Source organism: Arachis hypogaea, chromosome 16 (assembly GCF_003086295.3).
Source record: "Arachis hypogaea cultivar Tifrunner chromosome 16, arahy.Tifrunner.gnm2.J5K5, whole genome shotgun sequence".
NCBI classification, from domain to species: Eukaryota; Viridiplantae; Streptophyta; class Magnoliopsida; order Fabales; family Fabaceae; genus Arachis; species Arachis hypogaea.
In genome coordinates, this window is record NC_092051.1 from 14,957,066 (window position 1) to 14,978,328 (window position 21,263).

Below are 21,263 nucleotides of genomic sequence, written 5' to 3' on the forward strand. Positions count from 1 at the left end.
TGTTTTTATTTTTTATTTTATTAGAAGAGATAAAAGAATTATCTGATTTTTCAGTTTGCAAATGATAATATTCTGTTTTGTCATTTTGAGGAGGAAATTATCAAAAATTACAAAAGACTATGCGGTGTTTTGAAATAATGTCAAAATTTTGACAAGTCTAATTTAATTCTAGTTAATTGCAAGTAAGATTGGAAACAAAAGATGTGCTTGGGTTGTAAGGAAGCATCACTATTAGTAAAATATCTTGGTATATCTTTCGGAATAAATTCAAGACTTGTCAAGACATGAAAATTAGTAATAGACAAAGTGAAAGCGAAGTTCAGTATGTGAAAAGTGAAAATCCTTAATAAAGCTAATAAGCTGGTTCTTATTAAGTATGTTCATAATAACCTTCATGTGTATTATCTTAGCTTGTATATGATACCAAAATATGTGGCAGAAAAATTAATTTCGTTGTAGAGAAGGTCCTTGTGGAGTAAAGAGGATGAAAAAAAGAGATACCTTTAGTGAAATCGGAAGTGGTGCAGGTTCCGAAAAAATTAGGTGGACTGAGGGTTGAGGATGCTGTGATTCAGAATACATCTCTTTTGTTTAAGTGGTGGTAGAAGTTTTTGAAAGAAGATTGTTCGCTATAAAAGAAGATTTTGTGTTCATGCAATAATTTGAATCCTTCAGAGTTGCTTGCTAGTCAGCCTACACCTATACAGGTTCTTGGAAGGATATTTGTCAGTTACAAATCAAATAACCACATGTAAGGGAGAAGTTGATTGGAGGTTTGTCTATGAAATTAGGAGATGAAAGAAGGATTCGGTTCTGAAAAGACAACTAGCTACAAAGTGGTGCTCTAAAAGATATTTTTTCAAAAATTTTTTCGATCTCAAACCAAAGAGGATCAGTTATAGGAGATTGTGGATTTTGAGATGAGGTAGAATGGATATGGAATTTTCAACAAAAAAGAAAGTTGTTCCAATGGGAGATGGGGCTACTGAACCAACTTTATAGAATCTCACAGTTAGTCAGGTTAACATATGAGAGAAAGGATCGAGTTATATAGAAATTTGATTAAAAAAAACGTTTATTCTACTAACTCTTTTGTACAGGTTATGCAGTTAGAACTACTTCCAAAAAATATAACAAGTTATAGTTTCGCTAATACTATCTAAAAAGACATTGTCCCACCAAGAGTTAAATTATTTGTTTGGTTTGTCTTGGTTGAACGGATTAATACTAAGAAAAGATTGTATAGACTAAGTATTATTGTCCAGAATGACATTGTTTGTATACTATGTAAAAAAGAGATTGAATTTATTTTTTAGTCGTGAGTATACTTAACAAATGTGGTGTACTTGGCTATTTGTCTTAAATAAACTGTAAACGGTTTGAGTTACTCTTAAGTAGCACTTTAAGAGTTGAAGAGAAGCATCTGATAAAAAAAAAGCAAAATTAGTGGTTGATTAATTTTTTTGTTGTTATTTGAAATGTTTGGATTGAAAAAATTGTAGGATCTTCAAGAACACAATTAAAATAGAACAATAAAGAGCTATTAAGAATAATATAGTGTTGACTCCTATAGTTGTTAATGATAATATCAAAAATGATTACGGATTGAATTATTTATTTATTTATTTTGTTATTTTGTTAATCTTTTTGCTTTATCATATTGTGTTGATCTTTTTTATTTTAAAAAAATATATAATATTATTTGATTAAAAAATATATTTTTTATTTTTTATAATTTTATTAAATTTATAATTAATCTTTTATATTCTTTTATTGAGGAGGAGTACTAGGGGCCAGCACTTTTGTTAAATTCTGGCCAGCACTTAACCATCGAAAAAAAATTGAATGATTCTATACCATTAGATGCAATCTCACACCATTAAAAATATCATTAATAGCTAATTGATGGCTAAAAATTACAAAATCTATTGGCTCCTAAACTTTATCTTTATTGAGCCCTTAAATCAATTTTTAAATTTTTTAAATAGTGTAAATTTAATATATTCATTATCAATTTTTTTTTTACCATATAATACTTTTTTTCTTATCGTGGTAACAAAGACAGATGGTGTTTATAACTATATTCCGATAATTGTTTTGTCTAATTTAACTTTCTCTTAAAGGGTTATTGTATGACTCTTTTTCTCATGAATTCTAATGTGACCACAGTCAATATTTTTGACATTATGCCGTGCACAAGTATGATATCATTGTCATCATAAAAAATAACTAAAAGAGTTTGTTTGAAATACTAAGAATTAGATTTCACTCAAGAATTGAATTCTTTTTTCTGCTTTAAAACAACTAAAAATGAATGATTTGAATTTCTTTAAGAATTTTAATTTTTATTTTTTCTTCATTTGTAAATAAGACAAAAAAGGGTCTGATTTCCAAATCAACTCTCACACTCTTCAAACTTAAATTCTGTTCCATTAATATATTGTAGTCATTCCAAATTATGGAATTGAGTTTCAAATAGAAATGAATTCTTTTTTTAAAGGAAATAGAATTCTTTTCTCATGTTAAATGGTTTTCAAACAAGCTTAAAACATTTCAATCTTTAAATTTGGTATAAACAGAGCGAAATAAGACTCTATATCCTACTTCGATTAAGCGGCACAAAGTTGTAAACCATACTTGATCATTGGATAATGGATAGTGTCCAACTCGAGTAAAGTTGTAGTGGTCATTTTAGTCAGTCTTCACTTAACTCAATTTAAGTAGTGTCTTTTTTGTCTATCAACCTTAGTTCACACGACATCTTGTTTTCTTTCCATTTTAAAGGTCTCCGATTTAATTATTTAATATTAAGTAATCTATTTGACAAAAGAAAAAATTTATCTAATAAAAAAGAAAAATCAATCATAATTATATATACATATTTGAATATGTCTAATAACCGAATATTGGTAATTTTAATTTGGGAACAGAATATTTATTAACTCAAATATTTTTGTAGTAATAGAGACCTAATTAAAAAAAATGATTTAGAAACTCAATTAAAAAAATTATAAAAATTTAATTATAAATTTAGTAAAATTATAAAAATTAATAAAATAATTAAATTTAATTTTTTTAGTAATATTACAAGGCCAACACAATTTATTTATTTTTTGAATACTACTACACATATAAGTCTTTTTGGCATACAAGTCATATAAGTCACTTACATAATGAGTGCGTGAAATCATGTTGTTCCTCTTTGTATCTTGCGTTCTTTCTCCTCTTCCTCCTCCTTCTTTGCGTTTCTTCTCATTTTTCTTCGTGTGTTTCATCTTTATCGTCGTTTTTTTTATTACTGTTGTTGTTGCTGCATTTTTTTCCTCCTCCTCTTTCTATTGATTTTGCAACATTATATATTTTTTTCTTTGTTTAATTTTTTTCTCCCAAAAAGAATTATGAGAATATGAAATAAGAAGATAAAGAAGAAGAAGAAGAAGTAGCAGAAGATGAGGAGGAGGAAGAGGAATAGTTTTAAATTATGCAGAACTTATCAGCACATGTACACCAAAATTTCTTAAATAATACACTCGAATATCTTTGTGTTACACCTAAATATCTTTGCGTTACACCCAAATTTGCTGCAAATACAGAAAAATATTTCTTCTAATGCTGTATTTTTTTCTTCTTTTTTTTTCTTATTTCTTTCTTTCTTTTAGTTGAATGAATGTAAGTTCATCATCTTTCAAGTAATTTTGTAACATTATGTGTTTCTTCTTTTTTTTTTTTTGATTTTTTTTATTCTTGTTAAGAGAGTAAAATAAGAAGAAACTTAAAAAGTTAAAACAAAAAGAAAAAGATGAATAAGAAAAAAAAAAGAAGAAGATGGTGATGATAATGAAAAAGAAGAAGAAGAAGAAACAGCAGAAGATGAGAAAGAGGAAGAGTTTTGAATTATGCAGAACTTATCAGCATACATACACTGAAAATTCTTAAATAATACACTCGAATATCTTTGTGTTACACCTAAATTTGCTGCAAATACAGAAAAATATTTTCTCTAATGCTGTATTTTTTTCTTCTTCTTCTTTTCCTTATTTCTTTCTTTCTTTTAGTTGAATAAATGTAAGTTCATCCTCTTCCAAGTAATTTTGTACCATTGTGTGTTTCTTCTTCTTACTTGTTTAATTTTTTTTGTTTTTATTCTTATTAAAAGAGTAAAACAAGAAGAAACTTGAGAAAATAAAAAAAGAAAAAAAAAAGATGATAATGATGATGAAAAAGAAGAATAAGAAGCAATAGAAGATGAGGAGGAGGGAGAAGAAGAGTTTTGAATTATGCAGAACTTATCAGCACACATACACCTAAAATTCTTAAACAATACACTCAAATATCTTCGTGTTACACCCAAATTTGCTGCAAATGCAGAAAAATGTTTCTTCTAATGCAGAGCTTTTACATTACATTCCATTCAAACCATCAACGATGAAATATTATTCACCTACAGAATCATAAACTACTAACGAAAAAATTAACTAGAATTGAACAACACCTCAGTCATTTGATTGGATTCAAAACAATAATTAATTTCGTTTTAATTCAATTGACAATCTGAACTTGAATTATTTATTATCTTTAACAACGAGATAACTGATGATGGAGGAGAAGGAGAGAAAGGAATGAGGAGAAGAAATTCCAATGAAAAAAGAAAGTGGAAGAGGAGGAGGAGGTGGTGTTGGTGACAACGATAACGAAAAAGAAGAAGAAGAACGTGCAGCAGTGACACGAAAAAGAACGTACACACGTAAATATAAATAACTTGTAAGGACTTGTATAAAAAATAACTTGTATGCAGAGAATAACTCTTATTTTTTGTCAATAGTTAGCCAATAATATTTAAAATATTGACTAAAAATATGGTGTTAACTTATTACACTACAAGCCAATGGGTTATAGCTCAAATGGTGTTAACTTATTACACTACAAATATTGGATTATTAACTAAAAATGTTCACCAATATAAATTAAAATTATTAGTTCCTTAAACTTTTTTTATATCCGTTAATATCTTAAAATTACCTGATCATCTTTAGATTAGTTATATTTATTACTCTAAATTTTAAATGTTAAATTCTAAATACCAACTTTTAAAATTTAAATTTTTAAATTATAAATCTTAATTTCAATCTTTTTAGAAATCAACAATTAGAAAAATAAATTTACAATTAATAATTAATGAATGTTGATAAATTCAAAGTTAGGTTCATGCATTGACAATGTATACAAGTTGTCAAGTTCTATACATTTATCCAATTATACATTATAATAACAAAAAAAATTAATTTTTAAATTCAATAATTAAAAAATTATTTTAATGTATTAACTTAGTTGAATAATTACGTAAAATCCTTATATCGAAGCTAAATTCTACTTTTAAGGTAGGCATTGCTGTGAATATCAGTTAGATTCATAGGAAATATAACAACTCATAGAATATACAGTTAATTGCGTTCACTATGTTGGTTTTATACTTTTATGTATGATTTTTGTGACCCTAAAATTTTGATATATGTTTGGTGGTGGGGTGTGAAGGGCAAAGTTTTGTTGATTAACTGTTCACATTGACAAGTTCTTCCACCCGAAAGGGATATGGTTATGAATGTGACTCTCAAGTCAACAATCTTCCTCGTCGTCTTCTTCGGTCCCTCCCAATTCCCAACCCTATTGACGTTACGTACCACCCATCATCACTCTTATTCACGATATACTCTAATTCTCTAACTCGACAGGATCCTTTACTTTTTTTTTGGTCAGTAAATTGGACAACTCCCAATTTTAAGTATCTCAATAAATTAGATAACTCTCAATTCTAGGTACACAACACATCCACACACTCCTCCTGTATTTATCACATTTTCTTCTTTAAATACATCCTCTAGAGTTTGAACTCTAGACTTTAGTGGTGGAGAGGGGTGAAACGCCACCTGAACTAAGGCTCTTCGGCTGACCCTTACTTAAACAAATAAATAAGCTGACTACTCGACCAACCTAAGTCAGTTATCTCTGATTTGGTGTCTATCACTGTCATATCGTGATTAATCAGAAAACTCAATTGTTGTTGGGCTGAGGAGTCATACAAAGAAACAGAGAGTGGCTAACTGAAGGAAAGAACGATCATGGAGCCCAAAAGTTGAGGGGGAAAAAAAGAGGAATACGAATATGGGGCTATGATGGACCTAATTTTGAGAAGGACCCAATATTGAAGCAGCACATCTGCACATGCTCCAAGCCTCCAAGGGGTATTGCACTATTGCTTCATTGCTGGATGCATGAGCTAGACCACGTGGCTCCTCTTTTATGGCAATGATATGTGATTAGTTAAAGTAGAATGTTGTGCACATTTGTTATTTTTAATAATAAAGTGATACATAAAAAATAAATAATTATTTTTTATTATGAAAAGAAATTGTAAAAATGTAGTGTATATTATTTCTCTTGATTAAATACGATACGGAACATGACAATTCTCTGTCTCATATCACCGACAAAAATATACATCTATTTATTTATAATCTATTAAAAAAAACTAAGATTACTCTACAATTACTTTTAAATATTTATTTTGTCACGAAAATTCTTTTTAAGTGATTTAGTCTTTTATCTTTATATTATGCCATAAAATTTTTATTATATTTTTATTTTTTGTTATTTTTTATCTTTATATAATATCATAAGATTTTTTAATATTATTTTTTTAATAATTATGATTGAGTTATAAAATTTATTTTATTTTTCATATAAAGTCTATTGTTTTTTATTTTTTATTATAAAATTAGTGTGCTATTAGTCGAATAATCAACTCACCTGTCCATTTAAATAAGTATTAGAATTCGAATTCCATAAAATTTAAATCCACAATGAATTAGTCTTTAACCTTAGATTGAGTGATACTGTAGGCAATTAAAAAAAATAGTATTTAACTTTAAATTTTTATATATTTTTTTATTCTTTATCTCCATACAAATTACTTTATATTTTTTAATGTTAATATTAATTTTTTTTAATTGGTATAAATTAAGTTAAAATATAATTCATTATCTCCTTTTATATTCACTCATTCTTATATTTACTATACAAATAAATATTACTTCACACAATTTTTTTATCTTCTATCATATAATTTTATACCTTTTTTTCTTTTTTCTTCTTTACTCTTGCTATTTTTTGCACAAGTATTTGAGGAATGTGGTTGATGATCATAGTTTTATTTTTACGTTCTTCACTAGTCAATTATATATATTACGTGATTGTCTAATTGTATTCATTTATATAATATTTTTGTCGCCTGTATATTACTTCTTTTATCTTTCAATAATTTATATTTTTTAATATTATTTAACGATATTAATATCGTTGAAAATACATGTTATTATTATTTATAAAAATTAAAATTAGAAAATTGAATGTTATTTTTAATTATTAAAATATTAATTATATTTATACTTATATTTTATTTAATAATTTTATCATGGTATTATAGTACCTAAAAGCAATAAAAGATAAACAAAAATAACTACTTAAAACAATTAAAAAAATAATTATATGAAATAAGTTGAATAAACTTTAAATGGGTAAATTATATTTTTTATCTCCGAATTTTGACAAAAAATTTTAAAATACTCTTAAGTTTTATTTTGTTTTAATTTTGTCCAAAATTTTTTTTATTTACATCAAATATAGCCTTAGTAGCTAGTTTTTTAAGAAATTTAAAACCAATCCAACAACAATTATATAAGAACAATTTTTAACACAAATAAATCAAACATAATTATCATGTATTATTGTTAGATTTATCTTAAATTGTTTAAAAATTTAACGGTCAGGAATATATTTAATACAAATAAAAAATTTTTAGGACAAAATAAAAATAAAATAAAAATTAAGAATATTTTTTAAAATTTTTGTCAAATTTCAAAAACAAAAAAATATTTCTTACCCCTTAAAATTTTATTTATAGTTCAATTTATGTATAATTCTATCCATTTTATTTTTATTAAATTTTGAATTAATTTTTATTATTTTAAAATATTATTTATCATCAACCGTATAAAATTTCAATCAATTTTGACAAGCCACTAAACAAAGTTTCAAACTTCTTAGTCAATTAAATTTAATATATATTATTACTCAATTGGATTAAAAAATAACAATTAAACATAATTATTATTTATATTAAAACAGTATATTTTTTATATTTTTTTTGAATAATAATATTAAATCATGTATATTACCAAATGAATATTTTATAATATTTTTTTATAAATTAGCTTCCAAATATTTTGTGTGTTTACCTATGAAAAAAAATAAAAGAAAAAAGAGAAAAAAAAGTCAAATTAATTGGATTGGTTCTTATTTAAGCATATAATATTATGATTCGAATCAAGTCATGACTGAAGTTTAAGAGACAAGTCCGTAGCAAGTCAATTGATAAAATTTTTGAAAAATGAACAGAATTTTTTCTGTTTTTAAAACTTTACCAACATGCATAAATATTATCTTTCAATATTAATAATAAACATCCATTTTTAAAGACAACATACAACAACATATGTCAAATATATTTGCAAACCAAACATAAATGGTGAAATATATAGAATGTTATTTTACGTGAAATTTTTATAAGAAAAATGAGTTTTAAATTTGAATAATGAATTGACGATCACTGCGACTGAAAATAGTTTTATTGAAAATATCTTTTTATAACAATTCTTAAATCTTCTATTGAGAAATAGCGATGATGATGTTTTCACCCCTACATGTAAGAACCCGATTTTCGGTAAATAGAAATTTGTGGCTATTTTAAAATTTATTTCGCAAAATTTCGAACCACGGTCCAACAAGAAATAGTGAGGCTGGTTCAATGGTAAAAAAAAAATTAAAGATAAAAATAAATAAAAAATAAAAAAGGCCATTAATAAGGTTAAAATTGACTTTATGAGGGTAATTAATCCCTCTAAGTCAAGTTTGACTAGTAAATAATAAATATTAGCTTACCATTAGTTTATTTTTCTCACTAGAGACTTTTTGAGCCGAAAATTCACTTTTAATGACAGTTTTGCGTGCGCCAAGAAAAACTCTTGTAACCAAAAACTTCAAAACCAGTGGTAAAAATAATTTCTACCTTGGTAATTGTGTTCCAAGATTAATATTAGCCATCCATTCATAATTTATTTCTTTAAGAATAAATCTTAGCCATTAATTATCTACCACACAGTAAAATTTACTCCAAACTGAATTTCTTACTAGTATTCCGTAAACGACTTCTAAAGACCCCAAATCTTCTTACTTGCTACCCAAGTAATTTGTCTCTCCTTCTCAGCCTCTGGGCCGAGACTATCTCAACCTTTCACCCCTCTCTTCTGTGTTTTTAACCTCAATTAACTAACTGTGGTTAATTGTGGATAAACTCGACACGCAAGCATTGACCAAACTTCCTCGTTTTCACGTCCCTTATTCATTGAAGCCCAGCCCTTGACCACGAAAATTTCAGCCACTTTTACCATCATAAATTCAGCAAGACTTTGATTTTTTATTTAAGGAAGCAGTGGCCATAAAATTTACTTACAAAATATTTACACATGTTTACACTCTTTTGACCGAATGCTTGAGAGAGAAAGAGAAAAAATTCTTGTACCTATTCACTGTGTCCCAGCCCATATTTTAACTCTTCTTCTATTATTTTTCATGTGTTTTTCAAGGACTCAAACCATACAAGCACAAACGGTTGCCGTTTTCGCTAATCCTTGCGTTTATATCGAAATTTCGACTAGGTAAACTCTTATTCTTTCTCCTTTTCTTTTCTTTTTTTAAAAAATAGTAGCCATGATGAATTCTTATTCTCTTCCATGTTATAGAACTCCTCTTGAAATATCCATGGGGCACGCCTAAGAAGTTAGAGAGATTCGAGTTCAAAGTGGTTGAATTTTGACGTTTTTGCGACACTTTTGGTCAAAAACAAAACTACACCATCACCAGCTGTATTTCTGTCCTTGTATGCATGTTTTCTAGTGTGAGAAAGGTTTACTAACTGAACTACATAAGAGGTAAGGGTTAGGATTAGTTAGAATATGTTTGTGCTTGTTTTCGGTGTTCATATGAGCTACTTTGTGGTGATTTTGTGCTTGATTCTTAATTCTGAAAATTCAGTAATGCTTATCTGTTTTTGGACTGTTATTTGAGTGATATATGAAGCTTATTTGCCTCTGAAAATTGTATGAAACTATTGAAATTATTTGGAACACTTGGGGTTTAAGTTTCAAGTCTTAAGAGTCATAAAAAGTGGATAAAAATAAAAAACTGTACTCTTGAAAATCTAGCCACTAAATGATCATGAAAGTCATGTGTATAAGGTTTAAAAAGAGGTTAGAAAACTGATTTTAATCCTATGGAATAAAAGTGTAAAAGTAAGAAGGGTGTTATGGTCATTTTTGGGTAAAAAGAGGGTTAAAAATGTAATTTAATAGAAAGATAAGTAAAATTCTAAACTTAGTGTCATCAAGAATAAATTAGTAATTATATAAATTAATTGGTCAAGATTATAATTACGATAAAGTTTTTGGTCTAAATAAAAGTTTTAGTAAAAGTTAGAAGTAAAACGACAAAAAGTGGTAATTAGAATAAGTAAATAAATTAATAAAAGGTAAAATGATTTTTTAGGTCCCTAAGGGTAGAATTGAAATTAGTTAAAAGTATTATGGATAATTTGGTCATAGAAAATATTAGGATTAACCTGATAACATTTTGACGGTAAATCAGGTTAAACGGTAAAATTAGAGTACTTAGGGGCATATTAGTAATTTTAGGTATAAAGTCAAATTAAAAATAATTAATTAATTCAATGAAGGAGAAAAGGTCTATTAGAAAAAATATGAGGGGTAAAATGGTGATGTAATAACACTAGTGGTGAAAACGTCACTAAAAACCTAAAAAAAACTAGAAAAACGAAGTTATATACAAAAAGGGTAAAATTAAAAATGTACAAAAATTTCAAGAACAAAAATGGTAAAATATGTGACAAGGATGAGATATTTTAAGAAAGGACCGGGTACAAATTTTATTTAAAAAGAAGGGTAGAGAAGTCCCTTAGAGATAAAATTTATTAAGATGTGTCACGAAAAAAGAACTGCAAACTCCAAGGTGCTAGAGGTTGTTTGGAGGCGGGTATTTACCGACTAATTGCTAAAACTATGTTTTTCCTTTGTGCGTATATTATAGCGTCAAATTTTGCCACGATTGTCTGTTGTCACGGACTGGTGGTATGTTTAACCACATCGACACGTATACACGGACGGACGCAATTGGAAAATCATATCTAGGACTAGCTCCTAGGTAACGTCGGGTTGCGGGTAGTCAACCGACGCATGAGCTCATGGCCTGCATAGGACCACATGCATCATACTTGGTTGCTGCATTATCTATATTTGTGATTGCTTACTTGTACCTGTGATTGTATTGTGTCTTTGCTTCTTGTATTTTGTGCATGGTTACTATTCTGCTATATACTTGTACTTGTACTTATTTGTGTGACTTACCGACCTAACTGCGCGAAGTCTTAGACTTACGCTGCGGAACCCCTTAGATTTTTCTGTGTAGTACCCTACTGGAAATTTTAGGTTCTCACCCCTTACTTTCCCACTGCGCAGATGCAAATCGGTGAGATCTTCTTTGAGTTTCTAGCCTTGTGACTAGCGAGCAGCAGTAGCATTACCGGAGGGTCAGAGTGACTTCTTTTACTTCCATACAGCACTTCTGTGTTTCTTCAACTACCAGTGATCGATGACCAGCAGTAGTTATAATAGTAGCAGTAGTAGTAGTTGTCTTTGCCCTTACTTTGTATAGACTTTTAGAGGGTTAGGTGCTTTTGTAAATACCTATATAAACAAGTTAGAATGGGTCCCAGACTAGGGTGACTCTTGTGAGTTGAGGTATGTTAGTATAAATATGGAGTCTATAAATATTTTCATGAATAAGCAATGACGTAACCCAGTGTGAGTTATGATGTACTAAATGAGCCTTCGGGCATATATATATAATATTACTATGTTTTATGTATTTTCTATGCTTCATATATATATATATATATATATATATATATATATATATATATATATATATATATATATATATATTATCTATTTAACTATTACCTATTTTGTTATGTCTATATATCTGACACGCGATCTCGATTAGCGCTATATATATTTAATATAAGGTCTAGAGTCTCTAAGAAAAATCGTGAAGTAGCACTTGACGGCTAGCATTAGTCATGACATGCTAGAAGTTGGGTCGTTACACTACAGACTTCTCTTTTCAGAACGAACGAAGAAATTTGCGAAGTTTTTGTTAAATTCTTAGATATGCTACTTCTATTTGTATACATATGTTATAGATTTTTCTCGCCTTTATTATTATAATCTTGTAAGAGGGATAAGAGTTGTATGCTTTGTATGTATATTATATTTATAAACTACTTATGTAATAAGTTTTGTTTATATATATAGGCTTGTTTGTTTTTGAGATAAAGTATTTTTTCGGTTTTTCAAAGAAAACAGCAGTATGATTTCGAATAAAAAAATTCTATTTTATTATTAAATATATAAAGTCGTCGTAATATTTTTTGTTATTAGAGTGGTGTAGCCAGAAGTGTGACTTTTTGATAATGAAAGTGTTATATGAGAAAATAATTTTTTTTTTTGGATATAAGCGATTTATATATTAAAGTAGAAATAAAATAAAAGGATAAAATAAAATCTAGTGTATTATAATTTGGTATAGATCTTGAAATAAGGAAGATAGAATGAAAGAAGAGATGAAAAAAAAAGGATTGTGTTCTCTTTTTTTCCTTTAAGTGGGAACATGTGTCCTCCACGTATTTTTCTCTTTTTTTTTTTAGCCCGTTCGAAAGTTGAAGTCATTATATATATATATATATATATATATATATATATATATATATATTTGAATTTAGAATAGCATTTTTAGTCATAACATTAGCTGTGTGATTTGCTGTCTTTTGAATTAAAATAATACAAGTCTTTTAATTTTAACTCAAAGTCTCTTAATTTTTTTCACTTGATCGCTTTTTAAAATAATATCTTCAAACTTTTTTCTATACACTATAAAAAAATATTAAAACAATCTATTTCACAAAAAAAATATAGAAATCACATTTCTAAACAAAAATTAAACACCTCTAAATAGCATAAAATTCAATTAAAAAATGTTAGATATATATTATCTAATTCATCTCTAAACAATATAATATTTTGAATTTATATTATATAATATAATTAATTTAACTCTTCGCGTATCGCATGGTCTTGATCTAGTCATTACAATTCCTCCTCAACATTTTGGCACCACAATAAGCATTTTATTTGCTGTGTGACGATGAGCAATTTGGGTAGTTGAGAGCAACTAACATGTGGTTTAATGGCGTCCATGCAAAATGGGATGGAATTAATCAGTATAATTATGATTGGGAGAATGAAGCAGTTGAGTTGATGAGTGAAGAAGCTACGTGTAGGCACAACACATACTAAATAAAGTGAAACTCAAATCAATAATCAAGGGAATTATATCAGATATAGTTGTTGCGTATACTGAACGTAACGTAGTTCACTGCTTCGTTGGGTTTTTGGCTACATCACATTCGCAGCGGTGCCGCTGGTGGGGTCGTGTTGTTTCATATATTAATCAATAATATCATCATCATTATTATTATTAGGTGATTATTACTTTTAACTATTAATAATCACCTTCCTATTAAGGTTAAACCTAGTGGTTGATGTCAAGTGAAATGAAAAGAAGCGACCCATCTCGTTGAATTCAAGATTTGAATGCGGTAGTACGATCGAGGACTTGGCCATTCTATTCAATTCAAGCACCGATCAGCGCCACCGCTTTCCCCGTGTCTTACCAAAAGTAGCAACCGCCTAACCCTTAATATTTCACTTTCCAATTCCACCACATTTCTTCTCAAACACACCCTACAAGTTTTTAACTGTATTATCTATATATGAATACATCTTCACGTCAGTAACTATCATCATTTACATTATTTTTCTCATAGGTTTCTTTCTTTAGTTTGAATTCAATTAAATACTAATATAGTTACATAACTTGTTTAAATAATAGAGCGAAGGATCGTAGAGAGCTTGGGTGACACGAATGGTATATATAAACCGTTGAGTTAACTTAGAAAACTCTCTTAGATTCCAAACGTGTCCGGTGCTCCAATGGGGAAACTTTTCTGGCTTGCCATTGCGATTGCGATAGGACTTGTTTTAAGCAACTGGGTTCATGGCTTTCAAGGATATGAATATCACCACTTGAATGAAACAGAACCCTCATTGCTGGAGGCTCATGAATCATCTTTGTTTCAGAGCAATACTCTCTTCGTGGGACTCACCCTTATTCATACTGCAGCTGCCAAAGGAGCAGGTACACTTTCCACAATTTTTCTTTCTTTGTATGCATGCTAACACATACAACAACTGCGTCTGGCAGTGTGCTTGGATGGATCTTTACCTGCTTATCATTTGCATCGGGGTTATGGATCAGGAGCAAACAGCTGGCTTATTAATTTAGAGGTTTCACTTCATTCATCTTTCTAATTCTTCTGCTAAGTTACATGAATTTACCGATTGTGTTTGTGCAGGGAGGTGGATGGTGTAACAGCATTAGAACATGTGTTTATCGCAAGAGAACACGGCGTGGATCATCCACATTTATGGAAAAGGAGATTCCTTTTACGGGAATACTGAGCAACAAAGCTGAAGAAAACCCAGGTCACCATTTAATTCAACTCAACCGCTCAAACTTTTTTGTATTAGCAGTGTAATCTGTTGCACTTGCACGTGGCTGCAGATTTTTTCAATTGGAACAGAGTAAAGATTCGTTATTGTGATGGAGCATCATTTACCGGTGATAGTGAAGACAAGGTAGTGTTTGATATACCAAGTGCATGTTTGTTTGCTTTATCTTGATTTAACAATAGCTCACTTGAAATTCATGTACTATCTCAGACAGCAGACCTACAATTCAGAGGACAGAGGATTTGGGCAGCCGCAATAGAAGATTTGATGTCCCAGGGAATGCGCTTTGCCGAGCAGGTTGTACTTGATATTAGAAAGAAATCATTGACCAACACAAATGCTAAATTGTCTTTAACAAATAAATTTTAATAATTCATTTGTACAAATTCTAAAAAATATAAATGCAAACTGTATTAATTTATGTGTCTCTGTAAATATAAGTGCAAATTATTGCTGACCAGGACAAAAATGCTAATATTTACACTATTAGTTAAATATTGTTTCTTTCCATGTTATGTAACACTATAAGTCTATAACTAACTAATTTGGTTCAGGCTCTTCTCTCCGGATGCTCTGCTGGTGGCTTGGCTACTATCATACACTGCGACGAATTTCGCAACCTCTTTCCTAGGACCACCAGAGTGAAGTGTCTTAGTGATGCCGGATTGTTTCTTGATGCGTAAGTAATTGTTGTAGTAGTTTCCTGCTTTTAATGGCGTTTCCACCATGCTTAATTATTTTTTTATTACAGAATTGATATATCTGGTGGCCATACCCTCAGAAATTTCTACACCGGTGTCGTAGGATTGCAGGTATCACATTAGCTATGTGGAGACCAATGTATATGTACTATAGCATGAAAGCATAATGTGTTAAGAAATCACAATCTTAATCATTGTTCTTTTGTGAATTCAACTTGGAAAACCTTTCTTCAATGACAATTGTGATATGTTAAATGTTTTCAGGGAGCACAGAAGAATTTGCCCGAGATATGTACTAATCATCTTGACCCCACATCGGTAACTGTTGTTTTTCTTTTTCTCTTACCAATAGTTACTTAGACATATTGGTTTTCGTTGAGTTAATACTTAATTTAGTCTCCCAAATATAAGGTTAGATTTAAAATAACTCCTAAAATTATAATTGATTCCGTTTGAATTCTAAAATTTACAATAGCAACTCGCGTTAGTTTTTGAACTAATCTTTGTCAATGTCATGTTAATTTTACACATTAATTTGTCACAATTTAGATTCTTCGCCTAGATTTTATATGATTGAGACCTACTAGAGCACTTAGAAATTTAATTGGCTTCTCAACATTCTCATGAAAACAATAATAACAAGTTCAATTTGTGAAATTTGGGAGTAGCTGTCTAGCTTATATGGACTCTAATAAATCTCATCATATAAAACCGGGACGAGAAATTCAAATCACAGCAAATTAGTGTACTAAATCAAACGCCATTAATAAAGATCAATTCAGCAATTAATTTGAATTACGATGATAAATTTTGAAGGACCAATTTGGGGCAACTGAAATTTTAAGGCTCAATTTGAGTCCAACCTCAAATTTCAAGAAACAAATTAAATATTAACTCGTTTTTCATTTGAAGGATTATGCTGAGTCTGTGTTCAATTGCTTTTTAAGTGCTTCTTCCCCCAGAACTTGATTGCGAGTGTTAGAACCCCGCTATTCATTCTCAATGCTGCTTATGATTCATGGCAGGTAAATCATATAATATCTATCTTTAAAGTTACTATTCATGAATTTGTTTATATGTGAAGATGATAACTGAGTTTGATGGTTTGATATATTTGATTCCACTGCTTAATATAAAAACATCTTTATATGGGTAATTACCTTAAATTAATTCTAGAAAGATCCATGCGTATATATATTTTGATCAGATCCAATCGAGTATAGCGCCTCCATCAGCAGATCCACATGGATATTGGCATGATTGCAGATTAAACTATGCTAAATGTACTACATCACAGATCCAATTTCTTCAAGGTGATCGATATAAATATATTTACGAGAGAGAGAGAGATAGGTTGAGACTTGAGAGTTTGATTAAGAGTTTTGAGTGCGTATACAGGATTCAGGATTCACATGCTGAACATTATAAAAGAGTTCTCAAGATCATACAAGAATGGATTGTTCATCAATTCATGTTTCTCTCACTGCCAATCTGAGAGGCAGGACACATGGTTCGCTGAAAATTCTCCAATCGTGAAGAACAAGGTGAGAACCGAATCTAACAGTAATACATTGAGCTTATCATTAATTAATTAATTAATTAGCACGCATGGATGCAGGTAATTGCTGTGGCTGTTGGAGATTGGTATTTCGACCGCGCAGGTGTGAAGGTGATTGATTGTCCTTACCCTTGTGATAATACCTGTCACCATCTCGTATTCAGATCATGACCCCAATTTCATTCTCATCATCTACATCAATTCAATTCTTGCCCAAATATTAATCAGCCAACAACATGTACCACATGATATAGATAGATACATTCACTATTTGGAAGTCAATTTTAATAAGTCCTAAATACTTTATATATATATATATATATATATATATATATATATATATATATATATATATATATATATATCTCCACATGTAAATATGGTCGAGAGAAACTTGTAAGGGATTATCAATAAGAGCTCTTTATGGCATTAGTAGGAGGAACAGTGGAATACAATTCTTGTGAGTTCTCATTTCTCAAAGCAAAGGTTGATGAAAATTTCAGAATCTAACTCTACAGGATCAAAAACGAGTATTTTCACATTTGTATGTACTTCAAAGAATTTGTGTCAATAAGGCTTCTTTATTTTGTTTCATAAGAATGGTAAGTACGGGTTTCAAATGTTGGTAGTATGAAAAATTCTAAATATTATTTAGTAATTATTTGAGGCACATATCATTCATGTCTCTGTATCTCCATTGGCCAAGATCAGATCAACTTCTTTTTTGAGTTTATAGATTCTGTCCCAGCTAACAAGGTGAGTTGTCCTTGTTTATGTCTCCAGATAAAATTCCCACAAATTTTGTTAATTTTATCACAAACATTAATTAGAATTTTGGTAGTATATATATATGCATGATAAAAGTGTGAAGAAAATCCAAATCAATTTAGAAGCAAGATGATCAAATTGTGGCTTCATATACAAGTGGTAGAAGTTTGAACAAAGATTGTTGGTCAAGATTGTTTTAAGTAAAGTTATCATCACTTTTTTCTTTGTCATATTTTATAACGAAGTATTTATGTTTGTTGTATTAGTAGATGTAGACATTAAGATAAACATGGTAATTCCTTTATAATTTGTATCAATTTTGTTCATCCACTTCCACCCTCCCTTAGCTTACTTACTCTTCTATTACCTAACACATAGAAGGAATAGTTGCCGATTGAGTTAGAATAATATGACCGGATAGAGTTAAAATTCTAGTCTTCCCACCCCTTCAGTCAATCAGTTATAAATTGATGGATGAGGATCTTCTAAAATAAAAAAAATTAGTAAAATGATAAAATAAAATTAAAATAATGAGATATATATTTTTAAAAAATTATAAATTAATGATAATTAACTCTATATTTTATTACTTTAGCAACTTTTTTATTTTAGAGGATCCATATATCTCTCTAAGCAACTCACTTGAACATTTTTTGAGGAAAATTCTGATTGTTTTGATATAGTGCAAAAATTTGAAGAATGTTTTTAATCACTGTAAATAGCCTGGCTAGTGCAAGTTTAGTTTTATTTTTTTTTTTTTTTAAGATGAGATTATTTTCCATGTATAAAATAAAGACATACTAAAAAAGAGTAATACTAAAAAATATTACTAGAGTCTAGAGGAGGAAATACTCCGTATTCTTAACCTTCCATAGAAGATGGGAAAAATTTTATTATGTTTTAATATAGGGAGACATTTAGATAAAGTCGCTGAAAACGTCTTTTTATAAAGATGTTTTTTAATAATTAAAATTTAACATATATAATCGATTAAATCGTGTTATTTTTGTCAAAATTAGACTAAACAAATTGATTTGACCGAAAAATGATGAATCAAATCTTGAACTGGTCTAAATTAATATTATTTTTTATAGAAAATGATTACAATATTCTATTATAGAAAATGACTAAAATACTTCTATTATATATATTAATTTTTAGAATCCTAAATTTTAGTCATTTATTTTTCTATCGTAGGGTTAGGATTTAGAATTTTTAAAATTAATATATATATATATATATATATATATATATATATAAAATAATAGTATTTTAATCATTTTCTATAATAAAGGTATTGTAGTCATTTTTTTACTAGCGGCTCAACAGGCATTGTCGTGCCTGTTCAGCCGCTTTTCTATTGAGTTAAAAAAATATTTTTATATTTTTATTTTTAAAATTATAAATTTAATATCAATAATTAAAAAATAAATTAAAAAGATAAAATAAATAAATTTAAGTTAAAAAATAAAAAAATTGTTATTATTATGTGTAACAAAGTCAAAATAAAAATTTATTAACATTAGTTATAAATTAGTTATTTATATATTAAATTTATTTATTTTCTTATTCTTATTTAATTTGAAATAAATTTAAAAATTTATATTCATATTCAAACCATTCTTTTTTTTATACATAATTCTAATAGATAAAAAATTATTTCTTTAATCTTATATTGAACATTTTTAATTATCTTTAATTTTATTATTATTTCAAAATTATTAATTTTTATTTTGATTATATCATCTCATCATATTATACACTATTATTTTCTCTTATTATTTTTTTATATGTATAACTATTATTATCTCACTGTCACTATTATGTTGCCTTGTTTTATTCTTCTTTTTTGTTTTCTTCTTCTATTAACCCCGATCGCAATCAATTACCACCATATCATATTATCATGATCGCATCTCTCATTTTTGTTTATCACTTTGATCCATACATATCCATTGTGTTAACTTTTAAGTTGTTAAAGATTTGTTAAAAGAATTATTTTTTTGTTTGATTTAGATATCTAGATGTATAACTATTATAAAGATACTTATTTTTTATACTTACTTGTTAAGTCATATTTTATCATTTTAAAAAAAAATTAAGATATCAAGCATTTAAAAATTTGTATAGAATAATTAAATAAAAAATAAAAAAAAATTATTAATTATTTAATTTTTTTAATATATAAAATAATTGAATTTAAATTAATTTAGGTATAATACTAAAATCATTATGTTACTATGTGTAACAATAAAGATAAAAATTTATAAATATTTGTAAATTTATTTATTTTTCAATTATATTTAATTTGAAGCAGTTATAAAAATTTATATTTAAATAACTCTTTCTCTCGCATATTTTTAATAACTAAAAAATTTTTATTTCTTATAATTTTATATTCAACATTTTAAATTATCTTTAGTCTTATTATTCTTTTAGAATTTTTAATTTTTGTTTTTATTACTCTTTTTTCTTATCTTTATCTATCTACATATACTTCACCACCACTCTTATATTAGTTTGTTCTCTCTTCCTTCCTTAGTTTTTATTCTCTTTCTATCTTCTCTTCAATCGAAATTAGTTACCAATATATATTAATTCATAATTATTACACTAAGAAGTGAATACTACTTTAAAGATAAAAGTTAAAAAAAAAATCGCGTAACTCTTATCTGTATCATCTACACTCTTATAAATATAACAAATGAGTAAATTTAACTTTTTTTTATTATGAGTTTTTTTATTATCTAATACATTCAAAGTCACATATTCATTTATGATAAAAAGTTAAAAATTAAAGTTAAATGACATTAGTACTTTTGGGTTTAATAAAATTAAAATAAAATACAAAAATAAGGATAAAAATAAAAAAATAGATGACTCTAGAAAAGGATAATGTTAAATTTTATGTCGTTATGTATGAGAACAGTGATTTATTTTATTATATTTATTTTTGTACCAAATAACAAAAGAATTAAATTTTATGTCTATTTTTTATTACTTATGTTACTTATTTATAATTGTTTAAATTATACTCTATAGTCATTAAGTGCTGTTTTCTTCCAACAAAAAAATAGTTACGAAGTCATTTTCATTTTTTTATAGGAGTACATCCATTATATCATGATTTTAATAATTAATATAAAATTTAAAAAATTAAATAAATATATATTTATTTTTATTATATTCAAGAATGAATTATATATATTCCTATAGTCAAGAAATAAACTTAACTTATTCTACAATAAATAATTTTTTAATCATCAAATTTATAAAGAATATCTCATCTTTTTATTTATCCTAAAAGTTAAACATTAAAACTAATGTTAATACCTTTTTATTAACAGAACTAAAATAAAACATAAAAACAAAACTTGAATAAAAATAAAAATACAAAATTTTGAATTCCAAAATATAAAA

The 21,263-nt window shown here is 27.6% G+C and overlaps 1 protein-coding gene across 3 annotated transcripts; it reads left to right on the plus strand.

Annotated features, from left to right (window-relative positions):
* The first annotated feature begins 13,797 nt into the window (after positions 1–13,797).
* LOC112758545 (pectin acetylesterase 12) lies at positions 13,798–17,752 on the plus strand. 3 transcript variants are annotated; one of them, XM_025807250.3, is made up of 13 exons: positions 13,798–14,033; positions 14,137–14,442; positions 14,509–14,591; positions 14,660–14,789; positions 14,869–14,942; positions 15,027–15,113; positions 15,371–15,495; positions 15,568–15,628; positions 15,782–15,835; positions 16,465–16,542; positions 16,725–16,830; positions 16,916–17,061; positions 17,136–17,752. In XM_025807250.3, exons 2-13 carry the CDS (start codon positions 14,238–14,240, stop codon positions 17,244–17,246), a joined length of 1,260 nt encoding a protein of 419 aa, XP_025663035.1. In that variant the 5' UTR covers positions 13,798–14,033; positions 14,137–14,237; the 3' UTR covers positions 17,247–17,752. The 3 variants fall into 3 exon arrangements, with proteins under 3 accessions (XP_025663035.1, XP_029149961.1, XP_072075970.1); XM_029294128.2 differs by having other exon boundaries at positions 13,798–14,442; XM_072219869.1 differs by lacking the exon at positions 14,509–14,591 and having other exon boundaries at positions 13,798–14,442.
* Positions 17,753–21,263: the final 3,511 nt, after the last annotated feature.

Excerpts from the sequence above, each read along its gene's own strand:
- LOC112758545 (XM_029294128.2), top strand. The coding sequence starts at position 14,238 with ATGGGGAAACTTTTCTGGCTTGCCATTGCGATTGCGATAGGACTTGTT. Across the intron at positions 14,443-14,508 it reads TGCAGCTGCCAAAGGAGCAG|TGTGCTTGGATGGATCTTTA; the intron begins GTACACTTTCCA and ends TGCGTCTGGCAG. Across the intron at positions 16,831-16,915 it reads ACAGATCCAATTTCTTCAAG|GATTCAGGATTCACATGCTG; the intron begins GTGATCGATATA and ends GTGCGTATACAG.